Below are 13,865 nucleotides of genomic sequence, written 5' to 3'. Positions count from 1 at the left end.
TGAGGGTTGAACGAAGCTCCAAATTCAAGTAAAGGCAAGAGCAAGTGGAGGTGGCCAAGTGTCCATCCATCACCTCTCCCAAGTGCTGGACTGCTCAGAATTGTGCTGTAGGAGGTGCTGCATTCAATCATCCCTGGCTAGTGGCTTTTGCTGGGAAGGGAAAGGAGAGCAGTCCACTTCCCAAACTGGGGGAGGGTGGTGCGGCCCAACACCCGCCTGGGATTGACTCCCCTCCTTTTCCTTCCAGCAGCCGCGTGCAGAGAAGCTCGACCTGTGGAGGATGTGCCTGGCCATTCCGCGCTCTCACCCGCCTCGTGGCGCTCGCCGCTCTCTCTCACTGCTGTCCCGCGGTGTTGTATGAAGGCAGGTGGGCAGAGGAGTTGAAGTCAGGTGCAAAGCTAAGGCGTGGTTTGCCCTTTGCTGTACTCTTTTGCCCCGCTTGCCCTTAGGAGAGGCTCCCACTCTTTTTCGAATTTGGACCTGCCTCCTTTTCCCAGTTCTGGCCCAGCGAGCGCTTTGTTTCCCTGTGCCCCTGTGAAGCTCCAGAACAAAGCTGAGAAAGCAGCTTCTCCTGTGATGTTATTGCCACCTAAGTGAGGTGACTATTAACTCTTTCCATCCCGGGAGGGAAACTAAAGCTACTGAGGAAAGTCTTCCTAAAGTTTGTTTGGACTTTTGGCCACCAGATGGCATGACAAGATAAAATTTTGGTTTCCCTAATTGATTGCATAGGGGTCTGTACAGATAAGACATTTTAATTTTACACTATAATGGCCACCATCCTTATAAGACCAATTCATTGATGAAGGTGGCCATGTTATGTTCTAGCATAACACGAGATCAGCTTTAGTCACTGAAGTGGATGGTTGTTGTCAGCAAACAATTAGCTGAGATTATCCTTATGCAGAATATATTAATGTCTGAAATGCAGCATAGATGTTTTGCATTTGTCTTTCCTGTAGTTGAAGCAAGGAAATCTTGAGCTGAAGTCACACTTCAAGTAAGCACTTTTGTGCAAGAATTATTTCCATTTTGCAGAACAAACAAAAGGAGTAATTTATATAATTCTGAAATTAATTTTCAGAAGTCAAGAGGTGCAATAGCTTTTGTAGCCATAACTTATTATCAACAGACAAAGGGACAATTGCCTTTCTTGCACTGCATCTGGCATGGTTCTGTAGTTTAAAAATCAGTTACCCAAGTTCATCTTCATCATAATCTATCTGCAAGTTATATGAACTGGGCAGATACATCTACTGAGATGGAGATGTGCAACAAAATTAGACACCACCAACTGTTATGCCTGGAAAGTTCTTATAGCTGGATCAGGATTACTCCTTTATAATTAGATGAGACTTTTAACAGCATTAAAGTAAAAATTCCACAACCAACTCTAGGGGGAGTAAATAATGAGTTATGCAGACTATTGAATATCTAACACCACCCATTCATCTACAGGTATAACATTTTAAAATTTTTATTGCTTTTTATAAACAAATATTCACAATAAACTCTCACAGAGAAATATAACCAAAGATGTATAGTGCATTTAAAATATGGGCCACTCTACTCCCCTTTTTGTCTGTTTTTTTCCATGTAAACCCATAAATGGACTCTCACACACATTCTCTCTCATATACAACTTTGCACAATATATGCATATATACCATATCCATAACATGAATAGTTCAAGGCAGTGGTTCATGGAATATATTCAAGCTGATGTAGATAAAGTCAACACTTGCTGTTTTCTCATTATTTCCTAGACAGGTATACTGTATGGAGCTCCTTGATAAGTTTCTGGGAAATTATGAGAATCAGAAAAAGGTAATGACCACCAAACACCATCCATGAGTGCCTTCTCTGGATTAATATGGAACCCTTGTGTATTTCTTAATAGAAATAACAAATTCCTAGATTAAAGGCAATGCCTTTGGTATAAAAACAGCACACCCCTTTCGTAAACGTTCATGTTATTTCAGTCAGGTGCCTTCCCCTGTCAATGACCAGTGACAGAACTCCAGGACAGCTGTCCTCAAAACCTCACAGTTCTATTCTGGGAGTTTTTAGACCAACGAAAACCTTGGCTGTTACGAATAAAGGCACCATAAAAAAATTCTGACGGCTGTTTAATAATGTTTTCATTCCAATTTCCCTGAAATTTACAGCAAGCAATCCATTTGACTATCAGTTTTGCTACCTTTACAGTTGACAACCGGCAAGTGCCTTCTGTCGCATGATCACAACGAATGTAAGCGTTTTTGGTACGAGATACATGAACAAAGCAGCCTGTACGAAGGACAGGGAGAATTGCTGCAGTTCACCACTTGCTTTTAAAGGAATCACTGTGACCAAGAAAAAAAGTTGCCACCAGCACTCACTGAAAGTGCTTTTATACTTCCAGGTTCCTCTCCAAATACCACCCAACTCTAAACAGCAACACGATCTATTTGAAGTCCTACCCAAAGTGGAAAAGTGGGGCTGGGCTGTGGGCAGAAGCATCAATGTTACCTTTTAGCATAGTTACCTGGGAAGATGCTGCTGTTAAAAATGGAGAGGCCGCACGTTTCAGTTTAGTATACTTGAATTAAATTTCCTGTCCTTCAGATACATTATGAATGCAGATATACCGTATTTCGTCTGATTTCAAGCAACAGTCTCTGTTAAAACATCACTTCTTCACAGCTCCCATAGTCACTCTCCACCATGTCGGAGCCCTCATAGTTAGGAGGCAGTGCTGGCTGAGTTCTGACATTGGGTCCAGGCCTTATTTCACAGTCTGCGTAGGAGGGCTGGGCCACGCTAAGTCTCATGCTAACCCTCTTGTGCCCATTGTCTGGATGGTAAAGTGGCCCTTCATTTTCTACCAACCGAGAAGGGTAGTAGCTGATTGCAGTGTATTCATTCTGACACTGGGAAGAAGGTGGTTCAGGGGGTAAGAAGTCTTCCAGATTTTGATTGCTGTAGCGGGGCGGGATAGGGGCCCGCTTGTTGCTTTGGTCAAGTGGGAAAGGAAAGCCACCATAAAGGCCAACTGGATCTGAGTCTACAGGAGGAAGAGGAGGTCGATGGCATGGAGAAGGTGGAAGGGGAGTTTCAATAACTTCATACTGATGATATTCTTGAGTATCTGTTGACTGGTATCTCGGTGGCCAGTAGGTTGTTTCTCCTGGATACACTGAAATAAAACCAGAAGCCTATGAGTATCTCTTAATAAATGTGTTATCTGCAATAGCTATTATTTCATTGCATCTTCATACTCAGTCACAACATCTTCCATATTTGGAGAGTGAAGGTCTGCAGTGGGGAACTTGTTTTTTTAAATGTTGTATAATTAAGAATCTGAACTATGTAGAATTGTAAACTCTGCAGAAAGCCTACCAAGCTTGAATAAAAATAGTCTACTCACAGAACACATACCACCAGGTGCTAAAGACAATTTTTTAAGAAGTCTAGCATGTTACTCTGGTTCTAATTTTGGAACAATACAGTACCTGCCCTGATTTGAGGGAATTCTTGACAAAGATTTTTCACTGCTTGAATCAAATTCAGTGATGGACTTTGGGACAGGGCAAGCAAAATATTGTAATCGATGTCCTGAGTTTCTGTCCATTTCTATTTTGTCCAATTGTTGTTGTTATTTGCTATGGGGGTTTAAGGTTCATATGATCAGTGGTTGCAATTAGAGTTCATGTGGGAGGGTTCAGTGGATTGTGCTGCACATCATTTTGTAGGCAGGTAATGCAAAGTTGTGTTCCTACTTCTGTGTATGAAAACAAACATCAGCAAAGAGCAACACAATTGCATAAACTTGGATTTAACTGAATGGTAAATTTCAATTTTAATTAATTGAAATTTACCATTCAGTTAAATCCAAGTTAATATACAGTTAATATGATATCTCATATACTTAATTTTTTCCTCTTTTCTCATACTAAAAGTTGTAATTCAGAACAAATTTGAATTGTCTCTGATATATTTGAACATTCTTTGATTCTATGTATAGAATTTTTCCTCTGAATATGACTTTTTCTAATTCTCTGATCCCTACCAACTTGTGCTTTGCCTGTGTTCCTATAGAAATGGTCTACTGAACTTCTTTTTTTGTTCTGACTGGTTGGACTATTCATGCTGTCTTTAATATGAGGTGTATGCACATGACTATAACTTCGTTATTGAAGAGTATTGCTGTTGGTATATGTCAGGCATAACTGGTCTACTTAACCCATCTGAAAAATAGTTGAGAAACTTCAACATCAGATCCTACCTACATTTATCTACTCAGAGCTTCCTTGAATCACTATGTTGTGTTGCTCTTGATGACTCGTATCACACACTCTACTAACTAGATGCAAGACTTGTGTAACCACCATTCAAAGCGTAGGGCAATGATACACTAACTGGAATGGGAATTGAAGAAATGCATATTTATGTTTTAAATGTGAGGAAACTGAAACCCCCATAACACAAGTACTGTTATGAAAAAGGACAGCTGGATACCCCAAAACATAGGAATAGCCAGTGTGGCTTTAGAGTGTGGAAAGAACCTAACTTGGAAAGTCCTAATGAAACAGAGGAATGAGGAAAGGGGAAAAAAAACAAAGATAAAACAAACCCATCTTTTCTCCAGCCCAGGTACTCTTCATGATAGAGTCATTATCAGAGTTGGATGACGGTGCAGCAGCTGGAAGATTGGGAGCCACACTGCACACAATGGCACCCCGTTGTTTCTGCACGTTGCTTGAACTGAAGGTGGTGAATTCTGGCGCAACTGGAGGCTTGGCTGAATCTAGAGCACTGAAGTGGTTGTGATGACCACTGTTGAGAATATTGAGTTCGATGGGTGGAAGACCTTGTGTGCCAACCCCAACACTTTTTGAGAATTCACTCTTGGACAGCAGGTCTGGATCTTCTTTGGCCACTGGCTTGTGAGCCTTGACTTTGTGGCAGTAGCATTTGTGGATGGCTATAAAAGCTGTCACCAGGATGACTACACCTAAGACCCCAGCAGAAATCTTGGCAATCTCTTCAGGCCTCCAAGTCCCACTGGATGGACTAACAGTTGGAATCACAATTCTTTGGGTGCAGAATGTTCCCTGGAAGTGATCTGTACAGATGCAGTGAAGAGAACCCTCACTATTCACACAACGCCCTGAGTTCTGACATGGATTTTTCAAACATTTCTCAGCGACTTTTTCACATCTGTGATGGAAGACAGATGATAATGGGACATCAGCAAGCAAATATCAATGACTCTAGTTATGAAACTAGAAGCAGGGCTTTTAGAGAAAAGGAGACATAAGTATATTGCCATTTTTCACCTATATGTGATACATTTAAGACTACCATGAATTCAGTTTATTTCTCCAGTTCATTCCTTTACAGTATAAGAATGAACTGGAGAAATGACTTTGAGGAAAGAACTGGGAGGCAGAAATCAACATTGCCCTTTAAATACATATAATTTTTCAGTCCCTAGAAAGTTATCCCAGGTCCATAGGACTTTTCCATATTTCTCCCTCTGAAATAGAGTGAAAGCTCTGAGCTCAGAAGAGAAACATCTCATGTTAAAAATCTTCTTGTGCTTACTGAAGAAACCCCTCAAGGACAACTCCTGGGTCTGGGTCATGGGGTAGAAGTTGGAGGAAAGCTGAAATGCCAGTCTTGATCACTTCTGCCTAGCCAGCAGGGATCTGTGGAGCTCAGCACATAGGATTGCTATGGCAATGAATTCAAATTTAAGTGGAAACCCAAAGGATTCAGAAACATAACTAAGTGAGCTCCAGAGCTTTGGGGCCATGCAATTACCAAAGTGATGATGCTGATTTGCTCAAAACAACCTTACTTCACTTAGCCCTTCCAAAAGATCCTGATATGTTAGTGGGAACTTTGAGTGGAGCCGGCAAAGGTAAAATATAGTCTAGTTAGAGCAGCATTTCTTATAAAACATTCATCTATATAAACATAATCACATTAGCCTTAAAATCTCAAGTTACAATGGGCATGTCATGTAAGAGAAATAAAATCACATAATCACAGTACAATTAAATACCATGTTCTGGATGTTCACAGCACAAACTCATGCAACAAAGCAATCAGTTCTAAGTGTTCATTGATAGTGTATCTCCAGACTTGCTTATATACACAAATGTATCAGTTAATTTCTCTACATGTCATTTCATTCATTCATTCTTTCTTTTGATCTAAACAAGTGCCAAGAAATAAAAAGATAAACAAATGGATCTTACTCATAACTGCCAATGGTTCTATAAATCGATACCACTGGATAGCATTTGAGATGATGCAAGGTGAGCAAAATCTAAAAATTTGTTCTAAAATTGGTTATTCATACATTCCTAGCTATTCCACTAGAGTATTCATTGTGTGATGAATATATGCACTGCTGGATATTTAATGCATGATGTCCTTCCTGAAGTGCAGTTCAAGTTCAAAAGCATGAAGGAGGTGGCAGCACTGAGAAAATATTCTTACCTTTCCCCCCAGTATCCCTCTGGGCAATGGCAAGTATAGCCACCTTTCTCAGAAAGGTCACATGTCCCCCCATGTAAACAGGGATCGCCTTCACAAAGGCCATCAGCCACTTCACAGTGATCTCCAGAAAACTGTGTGGAGCAGGTGCAAAGGTAGCCTAATGAAAATAGGTTAAATAAAAGCAAAAAGAAATTTATTTTTAAAAAGTGGGGTAGGGCAGCCATGCACAAAATCAGAATATAATTCAGATGATGTTATGACAGTTGTAACAGTTACACATTTCCTCTCCACAAGAGATAACTTTTTTTGTGCATTGAAGCCTCCACTAGGAAGCCGGGAATATAATGCCTCCATTTAAATCACTATGGTAACTGCAGTTACATGTGTAACAGTTGACACTGCAGGTGGCAGCACCGATATGAAAGATATTGAATGTTCACAAGCACACTTCTATCATATGCCCGTGACCTAAATATAAATCTGCAGGGACCTGAACTTGCATGCCCTCTTTTGGTGAACTCTGTTGTTTAAGAAGGGCAGCTGAACTAAATGAGGTGCTGAACAGAGAGGAATTCTAATCTTTTCCCTGTGAGCTCTAGGAAAGGAAGAGGGGTGTACTCCACTTTGTGTTAGCTGCTCATTTGTCAGGACAAGCCACACCAGGGCCGCAACTGAGGGGTGTGTGTGTCAAGCGGGGCATGTGCCCTGGGCGCCACGCTGGGGTGTGTGTGCCAAAATGAGTGCTGGGGGGGCACCAAAATGGGTGCGGAATCCATGTTTGCCCCGGGTGACACAGAGCCTAATTGCGGGCCTGAGCCACACAGCTGCAGCAGATGTAAGAAAGTGCACACACCTAACCTTAACCCTGGAGAAGGTGCTTCAAAGAGTTTCACGGTAGACGCCTTCTACTGTCACACATTAGTATCAAAGCCACTTCCATGTAGCCATTGGTTCTACCTCAATCCCCAGGATAAAGGAAGAGCCTTTGCAGGCAGAGGAATAATTTACGGAAAGATTTCATGCAACTGAGCTTCTTCTTCACTTATTAAACATATCATTTTCACCCATGAGTATCATCACTTTTATTTTTAATTCTATTCACTCTGCTGGAGGCTCACTGCATAGTCCTCTTCACCCACTTCCATAACAATGCTTTATTTCCATCAGAATCACCCTGTTGTAAGGCAGCTTACCACAATGTTTCATTCTAGTTGGAGCCTATCAGTTCCTGCATTAAGAGGAAATCCTGCAGATGGGAGTTTAAACATGCAGTTCACTGATGCATAACAAAGAAAACCTGAGAAGATGCAACCTGGAGTTTTTGCATCTCCCCTCTCTTTATCCCCCAGAAATGCATGCCTTTTCAGAACACACGACTTTGGAATACACAGGTTAATTAGCTAGGAAGAGGAGAGAAAAGGGAGAAGCCTATGTGATTAGTTACATAGATATTTCACAAATCCTTGTAATTTCCCCAAGATTCCCTAAGATGAGCTGCTACAAACTACACTTACCTCCATCTTGTACCTCACTGCAGAGTCCATCGTTGAGGCATGGGTTGCTGCTACAGGCACCAGTATGTGGACAACATTGCCTAATGCTTGATTCTTCAACAACCCCTCTGGACCGTTTTTCTTTGGGTAGGACCACCACACTTCGTCCATCCACTCTAATAGCATTCAGGCAACCTCTAAACCCACCAGTGATCCTCTGAGGCTGATGGTGCTGCACTAGTCCTCCAATCAACAGGTCTCTCGTGGAGTGGGAAATACTACAGGTCTCTGGGAGATGGAGAGAGGCATTTCCCAGGTCGTCAACAAGCAAATGGATGGAATGGCTTTTCACTTCTAGGAAGACTGAATGCCAAGCTCTCTCACTCACAAATCGATGAGATGAAAGGTTTGCACTGAAGCCACTCCGACATCTGTATCCAAGATGAGGTACTCCATTCACAAGCTGCAGAAGATGTACAAAGCATTTTTAAAATAAGCATTTTGTATCCATTGGGGTTGCTAAGATCTAAGAATCCAAATCGTATTTTTTTAGACTTTTTTTTTTTATTGGTCAAGCAAATGGCAGCTTCACGTTGAAATACCTATTGAAATTTCACCATCAAATTGCCTTACATGCCTCACTGAGCAGCTATCACTCCCAAATAATTAATTCTTTGACGCTGGACAGTTTGTACACTCCAAGTTATAACTTTCCAACTAGGTTTCCATTAGCTTGTATAATTTCCAATGAATCAAGTCCTTGCTACTCAGATCCATTCTTTCTTCCTGCTCCAATCCTCCTGCATTTATTATTGTGTGGATGAGGGAGGGACAAAATGGCTATGGGAAGTAAAGCCAAGACCTTTTCTTTCCTCTGTGAGGGAATTTAATGACCAGGATGAATTCTTTTACTAACACGACTAACAATACTAGTTCATGCCATTTTAAGACACAGGCAATAATATTAAAGACTATGCTTATGCTTAGGGACGCGGTGGCGCTGCGGGTTAAACCGCTGAGCTGCCGATCGGAAGGTCGGCGGTTCGAAACCGCGTGGCGGGGTGAGCTCCCGTTGCTAGTCCCAGCTCCTGCTCACCTAGCAGTTCGAAAACATGCAAATGTGAGTAGATCAATAGGTACCGCTTCGGCGGGAAGGTAACGGCGTTCCGAGTTGTCATGCTGGCCACATGACCCGGAAGTGTCTATGACAACGCCGGCTCCATGGCTTAGAAACGGAGATGAGCACCGCCCCCTAGAGTCGGATTCGACTGGACTTTACGTCAAGGGAAACCTTTACCTTTACCTATGCTTATGAAGTTTTTACTGATACTGATTATGTACATTCTCTAATACAGTGCTAAAAGAAAGAAAGGATGGGACACATTTTCACCTTTGCTGTTTGTTCTTCTTTCGATGGAGGAGCCCAACTGATTTCAAAGTCAAGTGATTTGTCCAGATCCCCGTTTGTCCTTTTTTTTCAGCTGCCCTGGCAATTCTACTTGCCGTAAGTGCATGCTGAAAAAACGGGCTACACTATTGCATGTGGAATACCATGCATGACAGCAGGAGGCCTGACCTGGCTGTCTCCGTTCCTGCCCCTTGCCTTTTTGGAAATGAAGAAATTACACTGACATTTAAGAATACTTCTGGCCTTTGGATTCAAGTGAATCAAACGGCAGGGCAATCTTAGCAATGATTCTGTTCTCCCTCTGTTAAGGCTACAGATGTTGCTGCCTATTCCAGAATGGTTTTTTTTTTTAAAACTGCAACCAGATAGGAGCGCTGACAGGATTCAAACAGGAGAAAGCAGCTGACAGTTCTTCATTGGTTCATTCAGTGAAGGAAAAAACCTTTTTGGGAAAGCCAAGCTGGGTTAGCTGTTGGTCAGCTTTAAGCCCCCAACACATGGAATTATGTGCCACTGTGCTTCTAAACCATAATCCACCAAATGTCAGAAGGAGGGTACCATGTTTGCATGTGTAAAATTCGAAATGCTGTGGTACAGTGAAAGCTTATGGGAGGTGGGGCAAAATAAGGCTGTAACTTTACAGAGACCCCAAGAAAAACTATTTTCTCTCTACTATTCCCGAGGACATTATACTTACAGAAATCAGACAGTGGATTATCTATAATCAATTTTTATTTTTAGTTAGATGAGAATTGTTGTATTTGGAACAAATCATGATGGTAAAGGAAAGCATGCAGCTTACTTTCTCTATAGAATAATTTATAGCTCCAGCCCCCCACCTCATCAGGCAGAGATGGGGCTGTTCTTCTTCCCATGCCTGATGAAGCACCAGGTTCCTCCTCTTCAGAACCGGAAGAAGACCCCCCTCCTTCGCTCAGAGGAAACATTTTATCTTCCTCCCCACCTGCCTCAGAAACAGTCAGTGCTTCAGGCAGCATAGGCACAAGATTGGGGCCTCTCATCCTTTGGATTCCATTACTTACAGAGTGAGTAATTTATCCATAGATAACAGCATAGTAAAAGTCATGTCAAGCGAAGAAAGATATATAGGAAAATCCTTGAGAAAATCTCTAGGTAGTGTGGGATAAATAGGGATCACCTGTGAAAGAACCTATAATAAGTTCTTTATCTAGTGATCATACTGCAATATTTTGCAACAAATTCAGGAAGAGCTTATAAACAGAAGTGAGATGTGTTACCAATAGCACCAGCATTGTTCAAAAGTATGATACAAATTAGGCCTCAATTACATAAAACTGTTCTGACAACAACATTCCTAATCCTTAGGAATTAAGAGTTTTGTTCAGGGACTTGTCCAGGCAGTCTCCAAGAATCAGACACAATTGAACGGATTTAAAAAAAACACCCTCATAGAGTAGAACTTTCTCTATATCCCTGGAAGGAGGAATCTACACTTCCATATATTCTCCGAGATGCCATCCCCAAAGTCCACAGAATTATGCAGCTCAAGTGCATAAATAGGTTGATTAAAGAATTAGAAAGCAAGTAAGGCAAGAGATTCAAAGATAATTTACACTGAATTTATCTATTAAAATGCATTGTATTTATGCACTGACTAATGTTAGGATGCTGATCTTTTTGAAAATAGCAATAGTGGGATTGCCTTTTCCACTTACGTGTCAAACAAAATACTCAGTGTATTTAATTACAGGCCTGTTACCGCATGTTCTTTCCACTGGATGCAGGCAGTATGGCTTTCAAATCAGTATGTAACTCCATATGGATGAAATATACAGGAGAAAGAGGCAACCTACTTTAATAGCTGTGAGACAGAAAGTAGAGATGTTTTGCAGTAACCTTTATGTCTTTGGCAAACAGAGTTTGATTGGAAAAAACATGTTTATCCCATACAATTAATGTATTTGAATGATCCAGAGCTACTTGCAATCAATTAAAAAAAAAAAGAACACAAATATGGCAATAATAGCCAACAACAGAGCTATCAGATCTGGGTTGCTCTGGTAAAAAAACTGGATTGACCAATAAATGGCAGCATCAAGTTTGTTTGCAGGATGTTTTTGCTGTCCTCTAATGGACGTCCAAAGTTCTGTAGCCCAGCTCTAGAAACCTAGTCAATAATAACAATTTAAATTACACAGAGCAGAGATTGGCATAGCAGATCAAAGCAACTATACTGATAGTTAACTGGGAAAATTTCAGTCTGACAAATAAAGTGCCTGCCAACAAAAAGAGTAGCTTTTACCGTTTCACTGCTCTACTGCCCTTCTCCAAGATTTGTACATTTAATTTCTTTTTCATTTGCATATCTCTGGTAAATTTCATATAATTATTTGACAATATTCCCTCCATCTCATCATCCCTCAATTCATAAACAAAAATACTGAAAGAGACCAAGCCGGTGTCCCACTTAATATCACTTTTCAGTTTGATTAGGGAGGTAAACAGTTTGTAAGTCTGGCTTTAAAGTCAACTATGGAGCCACTTAATAGTTGTATCCTTCAACCTACACTTAAAACAAGCTTGCCAAACAGAGTGTCATGAAATAACCTGAGGAGTCCTTTGCTGAGATCAAGTTATATTATGCCCTCAAATTATATTATGTTCCCCCAGTCTACTAATAAAACTTCCCTATAAATAAATGAGATAAGCTTAATTTGTTAGGAATTATTTTTGATTAGTCTATGCTAATTTGTAGTAGACATAGCATAATATTCAAGGTGCTTACAGATGGGTGACTTTATTGTTTACTCAGCAATTTCCCAGATACTGATGACAGATAGATTGATCTGCAGTTCCACAAATCTCTGTAGTGGGTATGGCTGCTGAAACTCATGACTGATCTTTATAGCTGGAAATGCATATGTATAAAGGACAGGGCAGAGGGGCAACTGGCAAGACACAAACCCTGTAATTTATGTGCTTGTGTCCTGTCTTGGGGCCAAATATGAAAAGGGTGTGTGTGTGTTGTAATGGCTCTGCAAGGATGGTGTCATTCTATCATCACTGAGTTTAGCTGAGGCTGCCTATGGCCCAAGCTAAGGCACAAGCAGCTTGATGGGGAACAGTGCTGAACAGCAGGCATTTCAATCTCAAGGGAAGGGAAGGGAAGGGAAGGGAAGGGAAGGGAAGGGAAGGGAAGGGAAGGGAAGGGAAGGGAAGGGAAGGGGGAGATACAAAGAAAGTGAAGAACCAGGAGAATGTAAATTAGAAGTAATTTCACTGAACAATAGAGGACAGAGGATTATTCAAATTGAGAAAGAGAAGAAATGAGGAAGGAAAGAACCCAAAATGCTGGAGTGTTTCTGGTGAAAAGAATGCTGGTTGCCTTCCCACTGAGTTCAGGTACAGACCTTGTGATCTGAGGGCACTGAAACAACAGAGAAATTATTACGTTCCTTTTTCCTCCTCTTCTGAAATTACAGACAACGTATGCCCTCATCCTCTCATCTGGCCCTTTACTCCCAAAAGTAATATGATGTCAGACTATGACATTTTGTATCTTTTCCCTGTAACATGTTTTCCCTGTATTTTTTATCAAATACTTCCTGTGTTATTAATGCATCTGTGTATGTATTCCATTATTTTTATTGATCACATATCTCCTGCACCACATCCAGATCAACTTTTGGTTCTCCAAATCAACCCTTTGATCCATGTGAAAGACACAAATTTGTACTGAGATAATGGTGGCAGTCCGCTAGGATCAAGGAATGTAGTTTTGCATGTAATCAGGTTTAGAGGAGCTAATTGTATTTGGCAGAAAGACCTTACCCTTTTGTTTTTGTTGGCTAACTGTAATTTTATATATATGTAAACACTGTTATCAAGGAGGCAAGGTAACAGTGTGCTGGTTGTCTTGAGGAGTAGATTTATTGCAGACCAAGAAAAAGCTGATTTTATGGTCAGAGGAGAGATTGTATGTAAGGAATGACGAATCCTACCTGTAGAACAGCACTGTTGCTTCCATTGGTAGTGAGCACTATGGCATGGAGCTGGTGGGTTTGTAAGTAGAACTGCATCTGCCAATCCTGTTTGCCTTGGTGGTGGTACCATACGTAACTGTGTCCACTGAACCTCAAAGCTGTGCCTGACAACATAAACAAAGAAAGCTACAATCTGAAACAGAACAGCTGCAAGCAGTGGCACTTCACATACTGTATAATACAAGATATAACACTTTTAATTGTTCTAACTTATTTTGTTTTATTTATTTATTTATTTATTAAGCAAACTTATGTGGCCTCCAATTTACTGGAAGGAACTCTGGGCAGCAAACAAGAATCAGAACCAGAATATAATTAAAACAAAGAAACCATTTAAAACAATGTTGAGGCCCTGATAAAACATGTATCCATTAATCAACCACACCACGCTGGCTCCATCAATATCTCTCCCCACTGCCTGGGGGAAAAGCCAGGTTTTCACTGTGC

General features: G+C 40.9%; 1 protein-coding gene across 1 annotated transcript in view; it reads right to left on the bottom strand.

Moving 5' to 3' along the window:
- Positions 1 to 1,567: 1,567 nt before the first annotated feature.
- Positions 1,568 to 13,865, bottom strand: part of FAT2 (FAT atypical cadherin 2) — a 59,843-nt gene continuing 47,545 nt past the window's right edge. The window contains exons 19-23 of the mRNA XM_063292175.1: positions 13,377 to 13,522; positions 8,007 to 8,448; positions 6,493 to 6,649; positions 4,616 to 5,202; positions 1,568 to 3,178 (exon numbers count right to left, since the gene is read on the bottom strand). Of these exons, the coding sequence (XP_063148245.1) occupies positions 2,664 to 3,178; positions 4,616 to 5,202; positions 6,493 to 6,649; positions 8,007 to 8,448; positions 13,377 to 13,522 (1,847 nt within the window). The 3' untranslated portion in view covers positions 1,568 to 2,663. The remainder of the gene's footprint in view (positions 3,179 to 4,615; positions 5,203 to 6,492; positions 6,650 to 8,006; positions 8,449 to 13,376; positions 13,523 to 13,865) is intronic.

Source organism: Candoia aspera, chromosome 2, assembly GCF_035149785.1.
Source record: "Candoia aspera isolate rCanAsp1 chromosome 2, rCanAsp1.hap2, whole genome shotgun sequence".
NCBI classification, from domain to species: domain Eukaryota; kingdom Metazoa; phylum Chordata; class Lepidosauria; order Squamata; family Boidae; genus Candoia; species Candoia aspera.
This window is presented reverse-complemented; position numbering and strand designations above follow the sequence as displayed.